The sequence below is a fragment of the Larus michahellis genome, chromosome 21 (genome assembly GCF_964199755.1).
Source record: "Larus michahellis chromosome 21, bLarMic1.1, whole genome shotgun sequence".
Taxonomy (NCBI): Eukaryota; Metazoa; Chordata; class Aves; order Charadriiformes; family Laridae; genus Larus; species Larus michahellis.
This window is the reverse complement of record NC_133916.1, coordinates 1,266,736-1,289,637: the sequence shown is the minus strand read 5'-3', so window position 1 is coordinate 1,289,637 and position 22,902 is coordinate 1,266,736. Positions and strand designations below refer to the sequence as shown.

At 46.4% G+C, this 22,902-nt stretch overlaps 1 protein-coding gene across 9 annotated transcripts in view; it reads left to right on the top strand.

The window, feature by feature from the left end:
- PPP1R12B (protein phosphatase 1 regulatory subunit 12B) overlaps positions 1 to 22,902 on the top strand; it is a 135,265-nt gene that overhangs the window by 32,826 nt on the left and 79,537 nt on the right. For all 9 annotated transcript variants that reach the window (XM_074564394.1, XM_074564399.1, XM_074564396.1 and 6 more), the window contains exons 2-9: positions 2,402 to 2,532; positions 5,137 to 5,255; positions 8,622 to 8,781; positions 11,779 to 11,923; positions 13,516 to 13,590; positions 16,222 to 16,301; positions 16,869 to 17,014; positions 21,401 to 21,510. In XM_074564394.1, the coding sequence (XP_074420495.1) occupies positions 2,402 to 2,532; positions 5,137 to 5,255; positions 8,622 to 8,781; positions 11,779 to 11,923; positions 13,516 to 13,590; positions 16,222 to 16,301; positions 16,869 to 17,014; positions 21,401 to 21,510 (966 nt within the window). The remainder of the gene's footprint in view (positions 1 to 2,401; positions 2,533 to 5,136; positions 5,256 to 8,621; positions 8,782 to 11,778; positions 11,924 to 13,515; positions 13,591 to 16,221; positions 16,302 to 16,868; positions 17,015 to 21,400; positions 21,511 to 22,902) is intronic.

The following is a 22,902-nucleotide window of genomic DNA, read 5'->3' as shown; positions in this document are numbered from 1 at the left end:
GAGGAGGTTGGACCGGATGATCTAAATAAAAGAGGACCAAGGAACAAACCTCGCTCCTGAGGCTGGCGGTAGAACCTGGTTTGCGTCCGCTTTGCTCAGAGCTGACCGTGTCTTGCCCCATCATGCATGGACCTGGGACTCCTCCAACCTCGGTGTGATGCTCTTCAGTCCCCAGTATTTTTGGTTGGGGTTGTTGTTTTTTTTTTCCAGTTCTAGTGCCTGAAATAATCTCAGCAAAGTCCCATAGAGCTGGGTTTACAGGATGAAGCTGTTTCGTTCCTGACGGTGGGAGAGCATCGATGGACTATTTCTAGAATTATGCTTGTGCTTTTTCTGGCAAAGAGTAAGATTAGACCAGTCTAAAACAAAGCAAGAAAAGATGCTCGCACTGCAGCACTGGCGCAGTCTGGCCGTGGGTGCGTGAGGCTGCTCCCAGGGCATCCTTTCCTGGCACCGGAGATGTGCCCGGCCAAGGAACTGCACTAGGAGTTTGGTTTGTGGAGCATGCTTCCTTAGAGGCAAGAGGTGTCAAAGTTTCTGCTTTTACCATTCACAAGTAGGCTTTTGCGCAGCTACTTTTAAATAGGGCTGGAGCCCCTCTGCTGTGAGGACAGGCTGAGAGAGCTTGGGGCTGTTCAGCCTGGCTCCGGGGAGACCTTAGAGCCCCTTCCAGTCCCTAAAGGGGACCTACAGGAAGGACGAGGAGGGAATGTCATGACAGGACTTGGGGTAATGCTTTCAAACTGAAAGAGAGTAGATTTAGATGAGATATCAGGAAGAAATTCTTGGCTGTGAGGGTGGTGAGCCCCTGGCCCAGGTTGCCCAGAGAAGCTGTGGCTGCCCCATCCCTGGAGGGGTTCAAGGCCAGGTTGGAGGGGCTTGGAGCAACCTGGGCTGGTGGGAGGTGTCCCTGCCCAGGGCAGGGGGTGGCACTGGTTTATCTTTAAGGTCCCTTCCCACTCAAGCCATTCTATTCTATACGTGTGAGCCAAACAAATACAGGAGTAGCTCGCGTTTGCGGGTAATGGGCTACTTTGGGATTTGCACTTGGAGTAGCAATAGCAAGGGTTGGGTGTCCTGGCGTAGGGCATGTCTCTCCTTTGAGATAAGCAACGAAGCACAGATGATCGTGTTAGATAACACAGGATTGTCTCTTGGGGGGACAGAGTTGATTAGAGACAATTTCCTCATTTCCATTACTTGCTAGGGTAGGAATGGATAGTCGGTGCTGCTCGTTTTAGAAGAGCGATCATGTGGAAGTCATCTGACTGCTGTAACTGATAGATGTGCCCACATCAAGCTATATAAAAGAATCAAGTACTGTGATTTTGGAGAAATTTTGACCAAGCTGATTCTCTCTGTAGTAACGAGGAACTGGGTTTCTGCCCGTGGCTGGACACGCAGTAAAAGCCCGTCCTTGTCCTCCTGCTCATGCTTGGTGCTTCTCAGCTGAGGCACATGCGTTTGGACGTATGTATTAAATTGCCAGCTCATCCTTAAATAGCAGCCTCCAGTGAACTGTAAATGCAACGCAGAACGTGCTGTAGCCGGGAATTTGAGGAAGGAGGAATTCTGCCCAACAGAAGCGCTGAGACTTGAAAACCTAGCTAGGTTTTCTTCTGGCGACTTCAAAGCCAGCAGGCTCCGTACATGCAGGCTCTGGAATGAACGCAGCGGCTAATGAAGGGTTGTCGTTCCCTTCAGTAGCTCACAGGGTCCGTAGAGCTAACAGGGGAAGTAGGGCTTTGTTATACTCGGGAAAATGAATAGATACCGCTGAATAAAGAAGTTATTAACTTCTCTAAAATTCTGCTTTTGCTGTGGTTACATCTGTCAAGGGCAACATCCAGTATACAGACGGTCTGCTTCAGTCAGGCTTCTGCAGCTCATCCCCACCACTAGCGATACCTCATTTCATCCATTGTAATGACGTTATTTCATTGACATTTTGAGGGAACAATGTAATCGAAATAAATACATAGCTTGCCTTGCTTAGAGGAATTTGGTGCCACAACTAAAACTAATACAGATACATAACTCGACAGCACGGCCCCGCTCCGGGGAGATAACAGTGTGGGAGAGAGGAAGGAAACGGATCAATTGGTGAGAAGCAAAGCTTGGGCAGATTTAGAGGTTGCCCACCTGGGGACTCTCTGAGTTACAATTAATTTTCGAAAGTTCTGAAATTAATTTCTTTTGGTTCCCAAATTCACGCTACCTTAAGTTTTAAGGTGTGCTAGCTCTCAGCGTGGGAAATTCAGCCCGGGAATTACCTGCGGCCACTAAACTGCAAATGAAGGTTGTACACTTGATTTAACACTAATACCTTATTTATTTTTTTTCTTCTCTTCCTCTTCAATCCTTCCCTCCCCCGTATGTCCCCCCTCCTCTTCTCCCTCAGGCCTGTATAGATGAGAACCTGGACATGGTGAAGTTCCTTGTAGACAATGGAGCCAACGTGAACCAGCAAGACAACGAGGGCTGGACCCCTCTCCATGCCGTGGCATCGTGTGGCTACCTGAACATAGCAGAGTGAGTGAGTTTCAGGCTATTCTGGGTATTTATCACACTTTATCTTCCACTTCAGAGCAGGTACACGGGCGATTGGTGCTCCAAGACTTACACAACGTCTTGGGAAGCCATGCTGAAAATAGATGCATTTCTCCTGTTACTGAATTCTTAATTTGTGAGGATTAAGGTGGAGTCTGCAACTGGTTGCCTTTTACTGATCCCATTACAGTGACTTATGATTCATTAGGTACTTGAGCAAAAATGCCGAGCAAAACGGAAGCAGGATGGCTGAGAGGCAGGCACGCTGACGCGGAGACGTGTAATGAAGCCCAGCTCTGCTGCTGCTGCCCGTCTTTGCTGTGCGCTTCCGTCAGCGGGGAGCCCACATGGAATTTTAAGTGTTAGCTAAGAGTGATTTGGGATTTTATTCCTCTAACTGAAAACAATTCTGTCTCTGTACAAAATGTATGTTGGTGCAATTACATGCCTGTAGCTATTCTGGTGTAAACCCCACGTAGTAGATACCTGATGTGTTATAAAACAGTTCGAAGGGGCACTGCGCCAGCGCTCACCCTCGTTCGGAGGCTTTGCAAAGCGACTGCGTTTTCATAGAATCATAGAATGGTTTGGGTTGGGAGGGACCTTAAAGATCATCTTATTCCAGCCCCTGCCCTGGGCAGGGACACCTCCTGCCAGCCCAGGTTGCTCCAAGCCCTGTCCAACCTGGCCTTGAACCCCTCCAGGGATGGTGCAGCCACAGCTTCTCTGGGCAACCTGGGCCAGTCCCTCACCACCCTCACAGCAGAGAATTTCTTCCCAATATCTCATCTAAAGCTCCCCTCTTTTTCAGTTTAAAACCCTTCCCCCTCGTCCCATGGCTCCCCTCCCTGATCCAGAGTCCCTCCCCAGCTTTCCTGGAGCCCCTTTAGGGACTGGAAGGGGCTGGAAGGTCTCCCCGGAGCCTTCTCTTCTCCAGGCTGAACCCCCCCAGCTCTCTCAGCCTGTCCCCACAGCAGAGGGGCTCCAGCCCTCCCAGCATCTCCGGGGCCTCCTCTGGCCCCGCTCCAACAGCTCCATGTCCTTCTGCTGTCGGTGCCCCAGCGCTGGAGGCAGCACTGCAGGGGGGTCTCACGGAGCGGAGCAGAGGGGCAGAATCCCCCCCTCGCGCTGCTGCCCACGCTGCTGGGGATGCAGCCCAGGGTATGGTTGGCCTTCTGGGCTGCAAATATTTTCCATTTTTTTCAAACTTTTTCATGTCAAATTTTCATCTTATGTTTCTGATTGTTGCGTGCTGTCTAACAAAAGGTGGAGAAGCGAATAAAAGTAACTGCTTGTTACTTAACCCACTTACAATTGGAGCATTATCTTCTTTTGTGTTTTTGTTCTGTTTCCAACACAAGATACTGGGCTCAGTTTGGACATAACCAGGTGAAATTCTGTGACCTGCCCTAGAGAGATTAGATAGTCTAGTGAGTACAAATGTAAAATACATATGAAAGAAGAGACAGTAAATATAACAAAATTTTGTCTGGTAGATGTTTAAAGCAAAGAAGTAACCTGCTGTAAGTGAGTCGCAACAAAGATTTGACTCTTCTCGGTGCAGTTTCTGATTCCAGGGTTTGAAATACCATTCTGCATCTGATCTGAGCATTCATTATGCTCACAAAGGATTAATAGTCTGTTTTTCCCAGGGAAGATACTGATACCAGGCTACTTGTGCACCAACAAGTTGCTCTGAGAGTTTGAGAGTGCTGGAATAGCTGTGACCAAAGAATAGGCAAACATAAATAGTAGTTTCCCAACTGAAATATTTTTTCTGAACTGAAGGCTTCATTATAGGTTAGAAGAATAAGGGAAAACAATAGTATTTCTCAAGACAGTAGTCCTTTACAATATATTCCAACAAAAAGAAAATCTTCTGTGGCTCATTTATTTGTGTGTGTTGTACTCCTCCCAGAACAATTCTCAGCTCTTTGGATGATCGCTTATCAGTTTATTTTTTCTGCTTCCAAATACTAGTTCTTCAAATGAAAAACATTATTCTTTACTAGTCATACCATGCTTATATATTTGGTCCACCACAACTCCCGAAAAGTTACCAAAATTTGAATACTGATAGCTATTTCTCAAAGGCATTGAAAGTAAATTCGAAAACCGAGCAACCTCGCCCTCCTGGATTTGTGCGTTTAAACAGATACTTCTTTTACTTCCCGGAATTTTGCTGCTTTCGGGGTGTCAAGCCAAAGAAGTCATTAGTTGGTCTTGACTGAACTTTTGGTATAGTTATAAAAAGACAAATTAAAAAATTGATGATGGCTGGGTTGTTTATTGTTATAGTTGTTGGTAGTATTAGTCCTTTTTTTAAAAAAAATAATAGATCAGATTAGTGGAAGAACTAGGGGTACTGGAATAACTGTGGAGAAACAAAAACTGTCAGCCGCTCACCAGGGCAATGAACAATGAACTTTTTTAGTCTAGAAATTTGATAAGAATAAAGCACTCTTTTGGTAGCTGAACTTGAACGAGAAAGACACATATTTTGTTCTGCTGCTTGACTTACTGTGTGGGTTGCACTGAAGCCTGCACACAAGGTCTAATACCTTCCTGGGGCTCTCATTCACGTAGGTACTTAATTAGTCATGGAGCCAACGTGGCTGCTGTGAACAGCGAAGGTGAAGTCCCGTCTGACATCGCAGAGGAAGCAGCCATGAAGGACCTGCTTCTGGAGCAAGTGAAGAAACAAGGTAATGGGGATTGGACACGTGAGAGTTAGACCTCTAAGAGTTTCTGTAAGAAAATTCGGTTGCCTTACCGTCTATGGGTGAAGAGATCTGAAACATGGCGCACAAGGCAGCAGACAAATTGTGCTTTGGTAGCAGAAAAGTGGAACAGATACAGAAGGTTTGTGGTGTGCAGCCTCTGTCCTTGGGATCCTTCCAAGCAAGAGCCCAAAGTACTGACATTTGATTCATTCGATCTGTTTGCCTTTAAAGCGAGATTTAATTCTGACCTCTGGCATCAATGAAAGGTCCTGTTTCACTAAGATTTGGTGATGCAGAGGTGAGATTTATGGCCCCGCCAAGAGTAGGGACCAGGAAATGAGTATTCCTGGCCTGGAGTGACCTGTGTTATCCTCATCCTTCCCTAGACTTCTGCAGCACATCTGCTGTGCCGTTTCCCCTTTCAGGTGTGCCCGTCCGAGGGGTGCTCTCTGTCCTGGCCCTGCAGAAACAGCGCTGGTAGAAGAAACGTCTTGGACAGCGTAACTTGTGTTAAAATTAAGACATGCTTCATAAGCGTGAAGTTTTCTTCATACTCATGATATCCATCTGTGAGCGGTTAGGTGCCTGTATATATGCATGAGATGTTTAAATCCTAGTTACGAAGTTCATCAGGAATGTTTTTGAAGGATGCATTTATGTCAGCTGTGTGGGAAGTGGTGAACTGAGGCAAACTGAGCTGGTACAGAGCAGACTGTCCACACTGGAGATCCACGGGCTGCGTATTCAGCTGTGAGAAGAGGAGGTGGCCGGTGGGATCTAATCACTGTCCTCCACTGCCTTGAGGGAGGCAACAGAGACGATGGAGCCAGACTCGGAGCTGCAAAGGGACAGGATGAGAGGAAGAAGTCATAGGTTTGAACAAGGGACGTTCTGACTGCATAACTGCATTTAGATACAGATAGATATATATATAAAAAAATGTTTCCTAGGGAAGTGGTACAGTGTCGGAACAGGGACCCAGGAAATCTGTGGAATCTCCGTCATTGGCGGTAGTCAAAACCCAGCTGCATTCAGCTCTGAGCAATCTGATCTGGGTTTGAAGTTCCCCTCCTTTGAGCAGGGATTTGGGCTAGAGACCCCCGAAGATTCTTTCCAGTGTAGATTATTTACGGGTGCAGGTTGGCGTGGGGGTTATTTGCATGCTGGATCAAATCCCATCCTCTCTAACAGATGTATTCTGCTTGGTACATGGCGCTTACTTTATTTTTGAAGCTCTTTTCAGGTATAGTTAGGAAGGGATCAGTCCCTTGCTACTTTGCCAACCGTGTTGCGGGTCCACTGGTGAGTTTGTAGCTGTCCATCTGAGCGCTAGTTGTTGTTGGTGCGAGCATTCCTCTTGGAAAATGGATGCAGGATTATGTTCCTTCTGGTAAATAGAAACTTTTCACTTTCTAGTCTGGTGGTATTTTTGACAAGGTTGTTCTTATTTTCTTCCCCTTTGCCCTCCACTTTGAAATAAGCTTAAATAGCCCTTCTCCCTTATACTTAGGCTGCTCACGGATTTAAAAAGGCGGCCTGTGTCTACAGTCAGCATTTGTTTTACTAAGCTGTCCGAACCGTGCCTGTCCCCTCTCTGCAGTCAGACTTCCTCGGATGCCCAGAAAGACAGAGATCCTTTCTTTCCAGCAGTGTAACTTGTCTCTCTTTAAAGTGGGTATCAAGAACTGCACGCAGTAATAACATAGTTGAAACCTCACAGGACATTAAGGCAGTAATTCTGCCTCAGCTGCAGATATTTTGCCTGACGCTTCTTGGGATTCTGCTTGGCTTTTTCATTGCTTCACCACATTAGCGGCATCCTGCTAAGATGCCCTGAAACAACCATCTGTCTCCACCGAGAAGCTCCCCATCGACACAGTTTAAAAGGATTGTAACTGCTGGAGTGAATGTGGTATAAACTTTAAATAAGCGTCCATCCAGCTCCGTAGCCTGTCTTCAGCGGCGGCGATGAGCAGACGCCCGCTGCAAACCGTAACAACAGGCCAAGTGTGTATGAGCCCCCTCCCAAACGCTTTCCCAGCCTCCGGCCGCTGTGCCTCCAGGAGTTCCCGAGCCAGATGGGCTTTCTGTGTACTCGTGAATCCCCGTGGCTTTCTGTTTCATGAACTTGTGCATGTTCTTGGGAACTCCTGGCATGTATAGCATTATGTTTAATAACTACAAATTTGTCTGATCCTTGTTCTGAAGCGGTTGTATTTCTAATCTCTGCAACGTCCCGCAGTAGCAGGTTTCACAGTTCAGACTCTGCGTTGATAAGTGTTTTCTTCTGTTCTGTTTTAAACCTAATGCTCCATAATTGAATTAGGAATCTTGTCATTCTTATACAGAAAGAACTAATCCACAGGGACTTTGCTCTTTAACACCCTTCTTGATTTTTGAGGTTTGTCCTCTTTCATATTTTGTCCTGAGTCAGCGAGCTCTAGTCTGGTGAATCTTGTACGGAGCTGTGTTGTACTTCTGACGGATACGTCATCCTTCCCTGACCTCATTATCACGAAAGCTCCTCTTACAAAACCAAGTCTAAGAGAGTTTTGGCTGTTGTTGGTTTAGCGACAACGAACGCAGCCCATCAGCCAAACCCGCGTCGTGGCAGTTGTTTCCTGGGGTGGGAATCTTGTCCCTCTTGTTATCGGCAAGCCCCGTAGTCCATGTCTCCATTACACCAGATGTCTGTATTGACGAACTTACTTGATCCAACTTCATTTAAAGCAGATCTCTTAAGCCATCAGAGTAGATTTTTTTTACCTTCTATCCCCAAAATGATTTAGCATCCTGTTTTGTCAGAATCTGGTGGTTTGCTGCTCGTGGAATTAACTAAATATTTCTTTGGCCGTGCCTGGCGTGAGTGACCCTGGCGAGTACAGATCTCTGTGTGCGGCTTGGAGATTGCACTGAATTTGGACTGAGCACACAGCTGGGGTCGTGCTGCTGTTGCAGGAGACGTCTTAGGACCATCTCTTCAGATCTTCACTATAGTTTGCTTCCTTTTGTTAAGCTGTTGTTTGTGACATGGTTATTGCCATCTGGGACACGGCGTATTTAGAGCACAGTCCTTCCACCCATAGCTCACAGATGAGCTGGTAGTTGGTGGGGCTGGTTTGCAACTGCTGCCTCAACTTTCCCGTTTTTTCAGTGAGACAGCTGTGAAGTCTCTGTCAGTGATGCAGGAGTTCTCCCAACTCCTAGAATATGCCTTTGTGGATTTTTTTGTGGAAGACTAAAAATAGTTTACTAATATTGCATAGCAAATGAAACATAGGGTAAGTTTAACAGGTACGTGGGAGCTTTCACTTGATAAATCTCTTTCTCTCTCCTTCGCCCTCGTAGGTGTAGACCTGGACATGGCAAGAAAGGAAGAGGAGCAGCAAATGCTGCAGGATGCCCGGCAGTGGCTGAACAGCGGGAGAATCGAAGATGTAAAGCAGCCTCGGACAGGTGCCACGGCTCTCCACGTTGCTGCGGCGAAGGGCTATTCTGAAGTCATGAGGTAGGAGCTCCTTCCCAGGGCTGATCCGTTGAATAAAGGCCGGTTTTCCTAAGGAACACGTCTAGCTTTATAGTTGAGAGAAACTTGTTTCATGCTGAGATTTTCAGGCTGCTGTTTCTGAAAAGGCTCTGTAGATTTATCTGCCCAACCGTAGTGGTTCCCCTAGAAATACACAGGGACAGAAGATTCCTTTTCATACCTTTGGGCCTTTAAAGTGATGAAAACTTTTCAGAGAGTGAAACATAAATTAGAAGGTTTAATTTTCGCTATTAGAGTAATAGTTTTAGGCCTGGCAAGTTAAACAGTATTAGGGGATAAAAGTATAATTTCAGCCTACAAGGCGTCAATACATGCTGCGTGACGATCGCAAACACCCCGGCAGTTTACGTGACTGGTCTAGCGGAGAAACGCAGTGGCCACCCCTCTCTCACTGTCCCCTGCTCCTCCAGCCGTTGGCAGTGACCGAGGGATTCCAACACCAAACAGTTCTGCTTCTACTGCTCTGGCTCTAACAAGCTTATGAATATAAATTTGCCCAATGTAGTGTTCCCTGGCAATAAAGCATTAATATTTTTACAGGTAAGGTCAAATTAAGGCTTCCAACAATAAAGCTTTCTTCTCTACTCTTTACGTACAAGTGGAGCTGCCCATAGACATCACCAAGGTCAGGGTCTCTATTGCCCACATTAAAATCCTTTCGGGAAGCGTTCCTCTCTCTTGATCCTGAATTTCCTAGTTTTAAATGGCGTAACTTGACGTGTATGAGCTGTTTCTTATCAAGCTCTATTAATTTTGTTGTTCTCCATGTTTCCTATTTGTATTCATTCATTAGAGCTTATAATAGAGTTATAAGCTGTCTGTGCCTGTACCGTGCCCAAGAACACAAATCTAACACAGCTCATGTGGAATAGAAATGTAATATCTGCCGAATTGGAGGTGTTGGTCCTGTGGACTTTCAGTGGAGGGTTGTATGTCCAGTACTCGTCACTGCAGGCTGCACGCAGCGTTTGCAGGGTGAGCAGTTCTGGATGGCGACGGCTACTCCTTGGCTTTAACTGTTATCATGATAAACAGATCTCACGGAGAGCTAACACTGTTTCTCTCTTGTGTATTTTATGGCCACCCCATAAGTTCAAATACAAAGCTTCAGTGACTTAAAGCAAAGGGGCTGAAAGCCAGGAGCTCACTAACTCTCAAATGAGACATGGAATTTGTCTGTGACCTTGAGTCTCTTAGCAGCTATGTTCCTCCCTTTTGCCAGCTGGAAAATCAACATAAAGTCAGCACCTAATTTAAAATTTCTTTCACAGAGGAGCGCACTGCTGCTATAGGGTGACTGTGTTTTATTTAGCACAGTAACGCGTCGGTGTAAAGATGCAGGAGTTTCAAAACTGTTGGTGCCATTCTGGGGTCGTGCTGGATTTCCCTCGTGCTGCAGAAAGGTGGCTCTGGATGGCGGCAGTTCCCACGATGGGAATTTTCAGGAGCAGTTTTACTGGACTTGCAGAATTCCCTTGGGATGTTCTTCATTATTTAGCGCAGCTTGGATAGTAGTAATTTTTGATACCTGAGCTGCTCAGTACTTTCATCTGACGACTGGCGTACCGGCGTGCGTGTGTCTCTGAAGCTCCAGACTACGCCTGGCTCTCCTCTGTTTGCTCTGGTTTTCAATATTGGAGCTCCGGCTGCTGTGCACCACTGGTGCTCTGGTCGAGATGAGAGCGCATGGAAGGTGCACAGCAGTAAATGTGATGCCAGGGTGTTCCCAGGCAGGCTACTTGGGTAAGACTTGCTTTAATTGTGCAAGGACTAGCTGCAAGCATTTTGGGTTGTTTAACCCCCACGTGGGTTATTTAAGTTAGAAATTTCTCATCTGTCAATCCCAGTAATGTCACTGCTTCCGACCTGGCAGTCCTGCTGGTATCCTCTCCTTATGGAGCGTCCCTACGGTGTGGCCGTATCGCTGGTAGAACCAAGACTGATCCCCAGTCACCAAATGTCCTCTTCACACCAGGTGCTGTGTGTGGCCCCTTGGTCTGTAGAGATGCTGGTGGTAGTGCCCGGGCGAGTCTGGTGTCTCTTGCCCACTGGAGCTGGAGTTCTGACTGGGTCACCGATGCCGGGTTAGAAATTAAGATGTTCTCCCAGTTTAGGACATGCTGAAAGGGAACCTTATCGATTAGTCAGATTCTGGCAGGTTTTACAGCAATGTCACTTTTCGCTTACTGCCCTTTTCTGTTCGAGTTGTGAGCACATCGAGTGGGATGTTGCGTAGGTAAACAAAGAAGTTAAACTACTCGTAGAATCATAGAATGCGTTGGGTTGGAAGGGACCTCTAAAGGCCATCTAGTCCAACCCCCCTGCAGTAGCAGGGACATCTTCAACTAGATCAGGTTGCTCAGAGCCTCATCCAGCCTGGCCTTGAATGTCTCCAGGGCTGGGGCCTCCACCCCCTCTCTGGGCAACCTGGGCCAGTGTCTCACCACCCTCAGTGTAAAGAACTTCTTCCTAATGTCTCATCTAAACCTGCCCAGCTCTAGTTTAAACCATTGCGCCTCGTCCTATCACTACATGGCCTTGCAAACAGCCCCTCCCCGGCTTTCTTGTAGGCCCCCCTCAGGGACTGGAAGGGCTGGAATGTCTCTCCGGAGCCTTCTCTTCTCCAGGCTGAATCCCCCCAGCTCTCTCAGCCTGTCCTCATGGCAGAGGGGCTCCAGCCCTCGGATCATCCTCGTGGCCTCCTCTGGCCCCGCTCCAACAGCTCCATGTCCTTGTGCTGAGAGCTCCAGAGCTGGACACAGCACTCCAGGTGGGGTCTCACCAGAGCAGAGCAGAGGGGCAGAATCACCTCCGTCGATCTGCTGCCCACACTTCTTTTGATGCAGCCCAGGATGCGTTTGGAACCATGTTACCTACTCTGTGGCTCACGGTGTGAACCCTTCTGTGTCGAGAAGTCATTCTCAGGCGGGCAGAAATCAATGTTGCTTCTTTCCCCAGACTCTTGATCCAGGCTGGGTTTAATTTGAACGTCCAGGACAACGACGGCTGGACGCCACTGCACGCTGCCGCGCACTGGGGGGTGAAGGAGGCCTGCTCCATCCTGGCAGAGGCCCTGTGCGATATGGACATCAGGAACAAGCTGGTCAGTACCCACAGAGGTTGGCACAACTTCTACAATGCATTTTATAGCCGGATGAGTATCAGCTCCATTGCCTACTGCTTGATCCAACACCATGACAGAGTTACACGGGGAGCAGTTCCAGCGTGTCCACCGGGGCGTGTAAAAGCGTTAGGAAATAAAGAATCTTGACTGTCGAAAGGCAGAAAAGATTTCAAGCATTACTGGAAAAAAAATCAGTGATTAAACTTTAGGACCAAGACTGTAAGAAAGGATGGGGAGTAATCTGCATCTTCCTCTTTTAGTGTAATCCTGATAAATTAAACAACAAAAAATTGGAAATGCAAAACAATATGCCAATATGAAGGTATAAGGCACTGAAAACTAGTGAACATTGAGAAACTGGCAGCTCCAAATCCTTCCTGTTCTACTGTCTTGGTCATTCCAAGGGAAACTGAAAAATTGATTCAGGTTTGTGAGAAATGAGTAAAGAGAAATAGGATGGAAGCGAAAAAAAAGGAGAAAAAAAATTCCTCTTCCATCCTGATAGTTAGAATTTTTTCCTTGAAGAGCCCCTGGATTTTCGAGAGCCGACATGTGCGTGTGCGGGGTTGTTCTTTGTGCTCCCCTCCCTGCCGCGACGCCCAGGCGGTGTCTGTGAGCCGCTTCCTGCTGGAGCAGATTCAGCTGCTCCGCGGCTGCTTCTGGAGGAGGAAACGAGGTTTGTGCTTGGAACAGCAGCGGGGAGCGAAAGCAGGGAGGAGAATCTGATAAGCGAATTGAGGCTCTGGATGGTCTGAGCACATCTGTCTATACTGGAAACTGATGTTCTGCAAGAAGGAGCCATTTTCGCGTGGTGAGCTCTTTGGCATCCAAAATACGGGGAATCTTTTTTTGGTTTAAGTGCCATCAGGTGCTTTTCCAAAGTGTTCGGAACGTGCATGGGTTTTCTCTAGACCTGAAAAGGAGCGGGCAGAGGTGTACGTGCTGCATTACCTGCTCCTTCCAGTCAAGGACTGGTACCTTGCTAGGGCAGATGGCCAAGGCAACCTGTACCTGTTTGGTCCCTGGCCATCAGGTTTCATTATGTGTTGTTAATAAAACAGTTATTATAGCTTTAGTTATGGTGAAAACGTAACTGATTTCTTGTTTTGTGCCCCAAAGTAACTTTCCTCATTTGCTTGATTTTGTAAATGCCCGTGGTTTGGAAATGGCTCCCCAATTTTTTGGCCTGCTGCTCATTGCCGATTTCAGGAGGTTCAAGTACACGGTGATACAGTCGACCAGGTTGATCGCGTTCCTTCTCAGTACAAGAGTGTCCGTTTTAGAAACCTGGAGACGCAAATAGATTAGTGCTGGCTGTTGGGTTTGAGCAGCAGCAATCGGGGAACTGCGCTTCCGTGACGGCAGTGCTCTGATCATGGATTGAGCCATGGAGCTGCCATCGCTGTCGCGTGGCTTTCCCTGCTCGGGAGTGAAACAGGGTACGTTACTCAGCGTGTGGGGAGGAGGATGTGGAGCGTATTCCCTTTTGTCCTTCACTGTTAAATAGCGCTTTTTTGAATATTAACACCCAGCCATATCGTATCTCCTCTTGTCTTCTCTTACCGCGTCAGGGCCAGACGCCGTTCGACGTGGCTGACGAGGGGCTGGTCGAGCATTTAGAAATGCTGCAGAAGAAACAGACTGTGGTGAGTGCCCGGCAGATCATTTTCCACCTCTCCAATTACCTTTTCACGCACGGGTGTTCTCCAAGACATATGGCGTCAACAGACGCACAGACCTGAGGCCCAGCTATCTTTTTGTTAGTCAGTTGGAATCTTTAATTACACCAAGATTTTTAATAGCTAGAAATCTAGAGAACTGGATGACTGCATGAAGAAGGTTCAGTAGCGTGCTGACACGCAGGATTGTGTAAACCGGTCAGGAATGTCTAGGTCATCTTTGGAATTATTATTCCGTAGCTGCTGCGTTAGCTGGCAGGCTCTCCAGCACCAAACTGCTCTTTTCTTAACGAGCGATTACCCAAGTCAGCTTTGTCTTCGCATCTAAGGAAATACGCTGTCACGGTTGAGAAAGAGATGTTACCATGTCTGCCTCCTTACAATAGGGAGATTCTGATTGAGTGAGAAGAAATTATAAACTTTGGGGAATTCTGGACTAAAAAAATTGGTGATTTCAAAACCGTATTAAATTGCCATTTCATAATGCAGTGGAGACATTGGAAGGGGTTGTAAGCAGAAAGCTGGCCTAAAAAAGGAAAGCAAAAATATATCTTGATCAAAGTAAAGCCAGTTGTCAAGCCAGAAATTTGTTTTTCTGATCGCATTTTGTCCTTTTTCGTTTGGTCTACTCCATTATCTCATTTGGGTGCTTCCAAAAACCAAAGCAACCTTCTTTAAAAAAAAAAAAAAAGAAAAAGAAAAATCAGAAAGTATCATTTAAAATGTTGGATTCGGAAACAGACATAATGAGAGCGCTGCTGATAAAACCCAGGGAAGTATTTTGAGGAACTGACAATGTGGGTGGTAGAACTCAAGCTCTGATCATAACACAGCTGCCATCATCCTTAAATAGCAGCCTTAACAGTCACAGAAACTTCTGAAAAATTGATCAGCTTCTTCCTAAACGAGGTGTTGATAAATACTACCAGGGTTGTATTTTGGATTTCCTCCTACCTCACTACCCCGGGATGCTGCAGATAACCGCGCGCCTCAGCAGAAAAGGGAAAGCAGGGCATCGACAGGACTCTCTTTTGGATGGGTGCAGCCCATTTTTAGACTGTGCGGGGACCAGCCCCCCCTTGTTCTCTCCCCAGCGGCGCTATATAAAGGCCGCCTCCGTTTATTGAAGAGTGTAGCAAGCTATAGTGGAATGGGGAAGAGGAGAAGAATCCAGATTTTTATCGCACGTTTTCTTTTTTAGTGGTTATGGTGTTTTTAGTAGAAATGCCATTTTATGCTATGTGTTTATCATATGCCATTTTTATCACTTAAAAGAGAAAACTTAGATTTGTTAAGGGTGAAATAGGCAGTTCCGTGACATTCCTCTAAGTACATTATTTCACTTTCCAAATGGCTCTCAAATCAAATTTTTTTTTAATGTAAAGCTTGTAGCGGAGCAATGCTAACAAGATTTGCTGCTGTTACTGGCACGAAGAGGGCATTCTGTTTGCTGGAATCAATTCATTTGATTTGGGTTTGGATTTTTTTTTCCCCAATCTCTGGATTACCTTTGAGCGGAGCGAGCTGTTTCCTGCACTTCCTTTTGCTGTGCTCCAATACTTTCTTCTATTTAACCACATGCTGTACCCCAGATTTTGGCTCTTCGCTGGACTCCATGTAGCTTTTCCCACATTCGGAATTTGCAGAGCTTTTGCTTCTTGTGCCTGGTGTCAGCTCCTACCGAAGGAATAACTGGGCTGGAGGTGACACAAAGAGACAGCCTTAAATGTGAGCCTCTAATTGCCATCCCTTTTGCTACCTCAACTCTCTCTGTGCTTTTAGAAGGTACAAAACAGGTTTTTTCGTTACTGTTTTGTCCATCAGTGGTGACAAAATTCATGTTGCTGCTCTCTGGGCAAAATATTTCCATTGCTGCGGTGATCGCAGGTATCCTCATGTGATGACTTACGCTAGCGTGTGAGAGGTGTACGAGGTGACCGTCCTCATGGGAGATCCATCGGCTGCCTCTGCAGGGCATCCTTGAATGTTTTCCTCTGAGAGCAAGTAAATAGTAGCTACAGAGGCTGCAGATTTTAAAGTGAATCCACCCTAATTTCCTGGGCGTACAAACTCCCGTGGACAGACCTCCAGCGCTGGCTGCAGGGGCAGATGCGGGGCAGTGCTCGGGAAGTCAGGATTCGACTCTGGGTCAAACCTTCGCTGAAGGTTTTATTAAATTGCAGCTGGAGCCTAAGGACTGCTGGGGGTGTAGCTGGGCCCTTATGGAGCTCTAGTCCGAGACATCCAGTGCTCTTGCAGGTGTGCAGCTGCTGAATTGCCTTGTTAAACAAATCCACAGTGTTTGGAACAGGTTGCCCAGAGAAGCTGTAGCTGCCCCATCCCTGGAGGGGTTCAAGGCCAGGTTGGACGGGGCTTGGAGCCACCTGGGCTGGTGGGAGGTGTCCCTGCCCAGGGCAGGGGGTGGAACGAGATGATCCTTAAGGTCCCTCCCAACCCAAACCATTCTACGATCCTGTGATTTTTCATCTGACGAGGCTGGGATGACCTTATGCTGCAGTGATTATCAGGTTGTGCTGAGGTGGCTTGTTAAGACGTCTCTTTTCATTCTTTCTCCAATCTACTTGGGCTTTTTGACAGTTGCGAAGTGAGAAGGAGACGAGGAATAAGCTAATTGAAGCCGACATGAACGGCAAGCCTCAGAGCAGACTCTTCACCAAGTAAGTTTTTTCCCCTTCGTTGACAAGAAGCCGCAGAGAGTGTAATGCGAGAGAGAACCAGCTCCCTCTGGTAGCAGTCAGCTGGCCTCAGCTGGGTTAAAAAAAATTACTGCTATTCATGTTCATGTCACGGTTTCTTTTAAATTTGAGCTCTCTTAAATACAATTTCAGCTCTTTCGTAACATACCCACTGAATGGTAGAACAAGGAGTTGGGCTGGGGCTCGGTCTCCCGGCTTCTGCTCTCGCTGAGGATGAGTTTGGGCTGAGAACGGCACCTTTGCGGTTGCACGGAGCCGCCAGCCCAGCTGATGGGTTCTGTTGCATGAGGAAAAGAGACCACAATTTTTCTGGACCGAGAAATCCTTGCAGATTTAGGAAATGTGAGACTGGCATTGGAAGCCGTGGAAAATGGGCAGTGCTGGAGGTGCTGGGATGTTGAGTCTGAAGATGGTTTTTGGCCTTTTGCTTGTTCTGTGTGTAGCAAATCATGTTTATATGTTCTTGAGAAGTAGAACTCGGAAGTAACTTGCTCGTTTGGTAGTCCTTAAAATGTCTGTATCTTGCAGCAAAGAGAAGATTCTTTATGAGGAAGACACACTGAAGTCCATGGAAATGGAGGAGGAGAACAAGGACTCCAGCAGTTCTAGTTCTGAAGAAGAGGAAGAAGCTGAAGAAGATGAAGTTTCAGAATCAGATGCTGAAAAGGAGTCAGGTAAGACTTAGTATGGTCTTGGATTTAATTATTAGTCTAACAATATTAGGGAAAAAATTGAGAATGGCCTTTTTTTTTTTTCTTGCCTAGTCGTTAAAAACATCCTAAAAGTCTTCCTTCCAGTGTGCGTGTGGAGAATTTGGAGAACTCTGTAGTTAGTGTCCTAAAAAAGCTGATCTAAATGCTGACTCCCGGGTCAAAAAAGCCGTGGGTAGTATTTTAATTTCTCCTTCCAGCTCACTGGAATTTAAGATAACACATTGTTCATAGGTTGTTCTTAAACATTGGGTTTTTTTCTTGTTGGCCAGTTTCAGGACGAATACTTCGGTTACTGCAGGACGGTAGAAAAGCAATTGAACGCGTAGGGAGGTGACAGCCTGTCGTATTTGCACCACAGAAACGAAATGAAGCGCTGAAGCTGTTCTGTGTAATCTTAGAGACGAGGAACGTTTTTTCTGACTGTGATGTATAGTAATTGCGAAACATAGTGGAAAATCAGGATTAAGTACATCGAGTCATGTTAGCCTTTATAGCATATTGCTGGCATCCTGCTCCCATTATTTTTCCAATCATTTCTAGGGCTTCCTTAAGGACTTTAAACAGCGTATATGTGCAGCACAGAAAGTTTAAACAAAGATACTTAATTTTATGGTAAGCCAAGACTTACTGGTACTTCACATTTCTGCAAACAGGGATGGACCTTGGACTACGATGGGTTTAATAGTTACTTTTAACACCAGCGTACTGGCCTATATCCCAGCGTACCAATAAATACGGTCCTTGCAGAGAAGTGCAGTTTAAAGTTTTGTCCTGCTTCTTGTGCCAGTAAAATTGTCACCTGTGTTCCAGTTGTATCGATTACGGTGTTTATCGCAGTATGGGAGGTGTTGGAGACTCCTGGCTGCTCTTTGCGGAGCCGGTAGCTACAAAAGCTGCTTGGGTATGACAGTAACAGGGTGAAATAATCTTTTGGCTTTTAAATCAAGGAAATGCGGCAGGAGAAGTCAGTGGCAGAAAACAGGCAGGCAATAGAAGTCACATTTATTTGCTCCGTAAATCAGGGGTTTACCAGCCAGCAGCCCTGTAGAGCTGTGTGCCAGTCCCTGTGACCGTGGCGGTCGAAGAACTGGGGCCGTGTGGTGTTGGACTGGTTCAGGAGCAGCCTCAGACCCGCCAGCAGGGAAGTGCTACAGCACTCGGCATTAAATCCTGTGTAAAACCAGAGCAGGTCTTTTTATTGAGTTAATTCACTGAGCAAAGCGCATTACACCCAATCTATTTCAAACCACTGACGCTAAAACAAATGAAAGACACAAAGCATGCAGTGATTAAGCATCAGACTTCAGGCTTTGTACCTGCGCTCTGCTTTCGTGGAGAGATTGTGGGCTCCTTTGAGAAGTTTCAATTAGAATTGAAACCCTGCCTTGTAAACCTCTCAAATCTCTCATGAAATGAATGTGAACTTGCCCAGCTGGATGCAGACGTCGTTGTCAGATGTCACGTATGTGAATGGGGTGCACATTTTCAGTACTTTCTTTAAAACAAGGTTCATGAGATACCGACATCGGCCACGTGTTATAGGCGGACTCCAAAGAGAAGCAGGGATGAAAATAGCTTTTCATAGAAAATAATAAATGTCACAGCATTATTAGTTTCAAACACAATCTTAAGAACAATTGTGTTTTATTATCTGCTAGATATTTTAAAGGCTTGGAGGGATACAGGAGGCATGTTTTTGAAAACATGGAAATTATTTCCTTATTCCTCTTCATTTTCTTCTGAGATGTAATATTCACGTACCTTTGTAACTCTAAGCAGCGGTGGACAGATAGAAGACAACTGTTTTCCTGAAGTGTTCAAAGTCCAGATGAAGTGTGGGGGGGGAAAGCCAAAATATTGTTATGAGTGATCATTTTAAATCAAAAAAATTGAACTCCTTTGGTAAGTGAGCGTAAGGCAGGACAAAGCAGACGCTGGCAGTACAATACAGGAGGTTGTTTTGAGGTATGGTTTGAGGGGTCTCAGGTTGCGATAAACTTGTGGAATTTGCAGGGACTGTGGGAGGAGAAGAAATTTGGAGAGATGAGCAGGGACATTGCTGGAGTGCTTCAGAGAGTACCATGTTTCTTACAGTCTGTAAGAAATTTGTTTTCTTCAAACAAAGGAAACTAAGTGCATTAATGCCATTTAATTCACCTGGAGTACAATTAAGAATTTGGCGTTGGCTTGTATAGAAACAAGAGAAAGATCAGTATGAAAATCTATGGTCATTATCTGTGCTTGTATTTTTGTGAATTAAAGCAGGCCAGGGAAGCTTTCAATGTTTCAAAAAAAAAAGTAAAAATAAAAAAGGGCGCCCCCGAAAAACCCTTAAGAAAAAATATATTTGTGCCAAATTAGAGAACTAAATTTTCAATCTCACCAAATTTTGGGGGGGGAGATTGAGCTATAACCCTCGCCCGTTTCCCTTGATTAGAATTCACAACGTTTATGGCTCAAATTTTAGTAAAATAAACTGTGGGCTCCTCCCTTAGAGACACCGATGCGGATGGTCATGCGGTCTCTCACGCTGCTGGTACGAGGTACTTTTGCCTGTCCTTCTGCAGTTGGCTCCGTCGGGTCACATTGCTCACGGTTGGAGTTCTCTCCAGCTTGTCATTACCACTTAATCTGTGCCCGTGTAATTAGGCTTGACCTTAAAAGTTGACCTGTGTACCATAAACTTCCAGGACGGGCTACCAGTCACCATGAGAGAGGCCTGTGGAGGCTCTCGGGTCAGGTCTGTTCTCCCCTCCCTGCAACGTCGAGGATTCTCCTCTTCACTCTCGAGAGATCGGCAAATGCCACCCATGTCGTTGTTTGTCTGTGTGCCGAGTGCCGGGGCCTGCACGGAGAAGTGGATCATCTCCTGCCCCTTCCTGAAAGCGCTGTTGGAAAGTGCAGGGCGTCTGCGTGTTGGGCTCAAGAAGTGAAATACCCTGTCTGGATGGCTTTGATGGAAGTTCTGAGATAACACGGAGAGGGAAAGGGGGCAGAGACTTCAGTATCATGCAGACCTCCCTAGGGGAGATGCATCTTTGTGCCTTTAATTCTAGGTCTGTCAGTCCTGCTAACTGCCTGTTACTTTAAAATGTTTCTCTTGGCTTGCTCGTTTCTGTTTTCCCTGTCCTTTGAATCCTGTATTCTAGGGGTGAGAACGTTTGTTTCAGAAAGATTGATCTTCATGCTCCAAGGTGCCATCCTCACAGATGCTCCAGACCAAACTGCTTTTTATATGTAGTAGAGGATATTTATTCAGTGCACACACCTTGTTTGCTAGGACTGTTTGAGTGCTTACACTTAAAACGACTTTGTTTTTTCAAAACCATGCCTGTGCGAGGCACTCACAGCTGCGAGAGGAAACCGCTGCTCTGTTGGTGCAGGTGCATCCTTTCTCAGGCACTTTGCATGTGGCTGTTGGGGGTAAATCATAGAATCATAGAATGGTTTGGGTTGGAAGGGACCTTAAAGATCATCTTATTCCAGCCCCTGCCCTAGGCAGGGACACCTCCCACCAGCCCAGGTTGCTCCAAGCCCCGTCCAACCTGGCCTTGAACCCCTCCAGGGATGGGGCAGCCACAAATGGATGGACAAATACTCTGTCTGACAGCCCCCTGCGCTCCTGGCAATGGAACCTATTGCCTGAGACATAGCTTCTGCTCACTGTCCCCCTCCCTGGTAACTTCTAGTGGATGTTCTTATGTCAAGCATGGTACATAGATACAAAAAAAAAATAAAATAATGAACACTGGATGATTGCACTTGTCTACCGAGCAGGGAGCCAGCTGGGAGCTTTGACAGTGTCTGCGTAGCTTTGAGCCCTGGTAAAAAGTTTTGTTGAGAATCAGTCCTAGCTTCTAGTAGAAAAATGGATTTTGCTGTAGAAGACTAGAAATTGTGCCCACCAGCATAAGCAACTGCAGCAGAACCGTGCGGTGATGGGGCACGCATGACGGCCCACACGTACCGCCATGGGGATGGCGTGTTCTGCTCGTCTTCCCCAGTCAATCAAGGGAAGAACAATCCCTGAGAGGAAACAAAATTGTGAATAAACCAAAAATCTGTTTGTCCTCCTTAAGGTGCTTTCTGCAGAGGCTTACCTTGTCTGTGGGGATGAAGTTCAAAAGCTTTGCCTGGCAAATGTATCCGTCGTATTTTTTAGTACGCAGAAAGCCTCCTTGCAGAAAGCCCTGGTTCGCCCGGGCGCCGACACCGTCTCCACGACCTAGGGCATACCGAGGTCACGGCCACGCGGAGCTTGAGCGAAGTGCACACTGTGCTTGTGAGGGAGGGCCTTGGAAGCGCAATACTGAAACATTTGGTTTCTCTTCTTGTTTAAAATTGTAGAAAGGAAGGAAGAGCCCTTTGCCAACCACTCCAGCCATGAACCCAGGCCTAGCATCACTGAGCAAATACCGCCACCCGAGCCCAACTCCTTCACTGCATCTGCCAGAAGAGTAAGTGAATTTGGAATCACTGGGGACTCCAACAGAGCTTGGAAGCAGTAGGTTTTGCTGGGAAATGGACACTCTGAAACCGATTTTCAGAGGAATTGTAAGATGTGAAGCATGATAGTATGCAGTTTTGGTAAAGATGGTGCGTTAAGAGTAGAGGACTGGCACAAGGGAGGATGTTTGTACGATAACGTTCCTCTTGAAGCTCTTACCCTCTGAAGCAAATTCTGCTGTTCACAAGAGAAACCCTGCTTACCGCGAGTGCTTTGTGTCGCTGTCAGTTCTGAGGTAGCCGGTGCCAATCTCTGACCAGCAGGAGATCTTTCACCAAAGCTGGTTCCTGCTGATGCATCAGCCATGAATTTGGCATCGTCATCCGAAGTGCCTCCGACTTGCCAAACGCAGTTGATTCAGTGGCGTGATGTTACGGCCCAGTAAGCAGAGAGGATAAAGTTTGCATCTGACTAGATATAGCTGGGCTATGAAAGCTTTTTAAAGGTGAAGCAGCATTACTGAAATCTTATCTGAATTCTCCAGCTCTCACGTCACTCAGCTAGATGGCACCAGGAGACTCTGTGTTCTGCTGAGGACCGGTATCTTACGCTTCTGGTTTCTTTTTGCACAGAATATGGAGGACAGCTATACAGTGCAGGCACCTTGCCAACGTCTGAAGCACTAGGTACATGTTAGAGGGAAAACATTTCTTGCTTAGTCACAGTTTTTTCTTTTTGACATGCTGTTAAGCCTACCTTCTCGTCCAGATGAAAGGAAGTAGAGCCCCTCTGGGCGTTGCTCAGCTCACGCTGACTTAGCAGGGGAGGTGTTAAAGGTAGGACACTGGGAAGTGTGAGCACTTCAGATCACCTTTTTGCAGCTGCAGAGGATTGTTCTCACTCATTGGCGCTGTCTAACCCAGAATAAGGCTGTTAGGGTATAGAAGCAGTTATTAATTTGACCTCAATCACTTAAGATGAGCTACTTTACCTTCTCTTACATGTTTGATTCTTCTGTAACTCTCTCTGTCAGATCGGGTTCTATATGGGCAAATATGAGTGCTTGTGTTGCCCTCCCGTTTGTGGAGTTACCATTTGCTGTTCCTGTGTTGTTCAGAAATTACGGACAGCATTTGAGCTTTCTCTGAGGAAAGTGTCAAAGCGACATTAAAGCATCAGAGCTGCGTAGCTCAGTAGACTGGAAGCGCTAGAATTAGTGGAGTACAGGAGATTAACTCTGTGCATCTGCATTAAAATAACATTAGATAAGAAACGCTGCTGAAATACTGCAGTGATAATTTTATCCTTGCAGTCTTGAGTCAATGGGTTTGAGGGCAGAGCTCCCCAGTAGCTTCGTTTATTCTGGATAATGTCAGATGTTTTGTGTTACATAGAATATGGT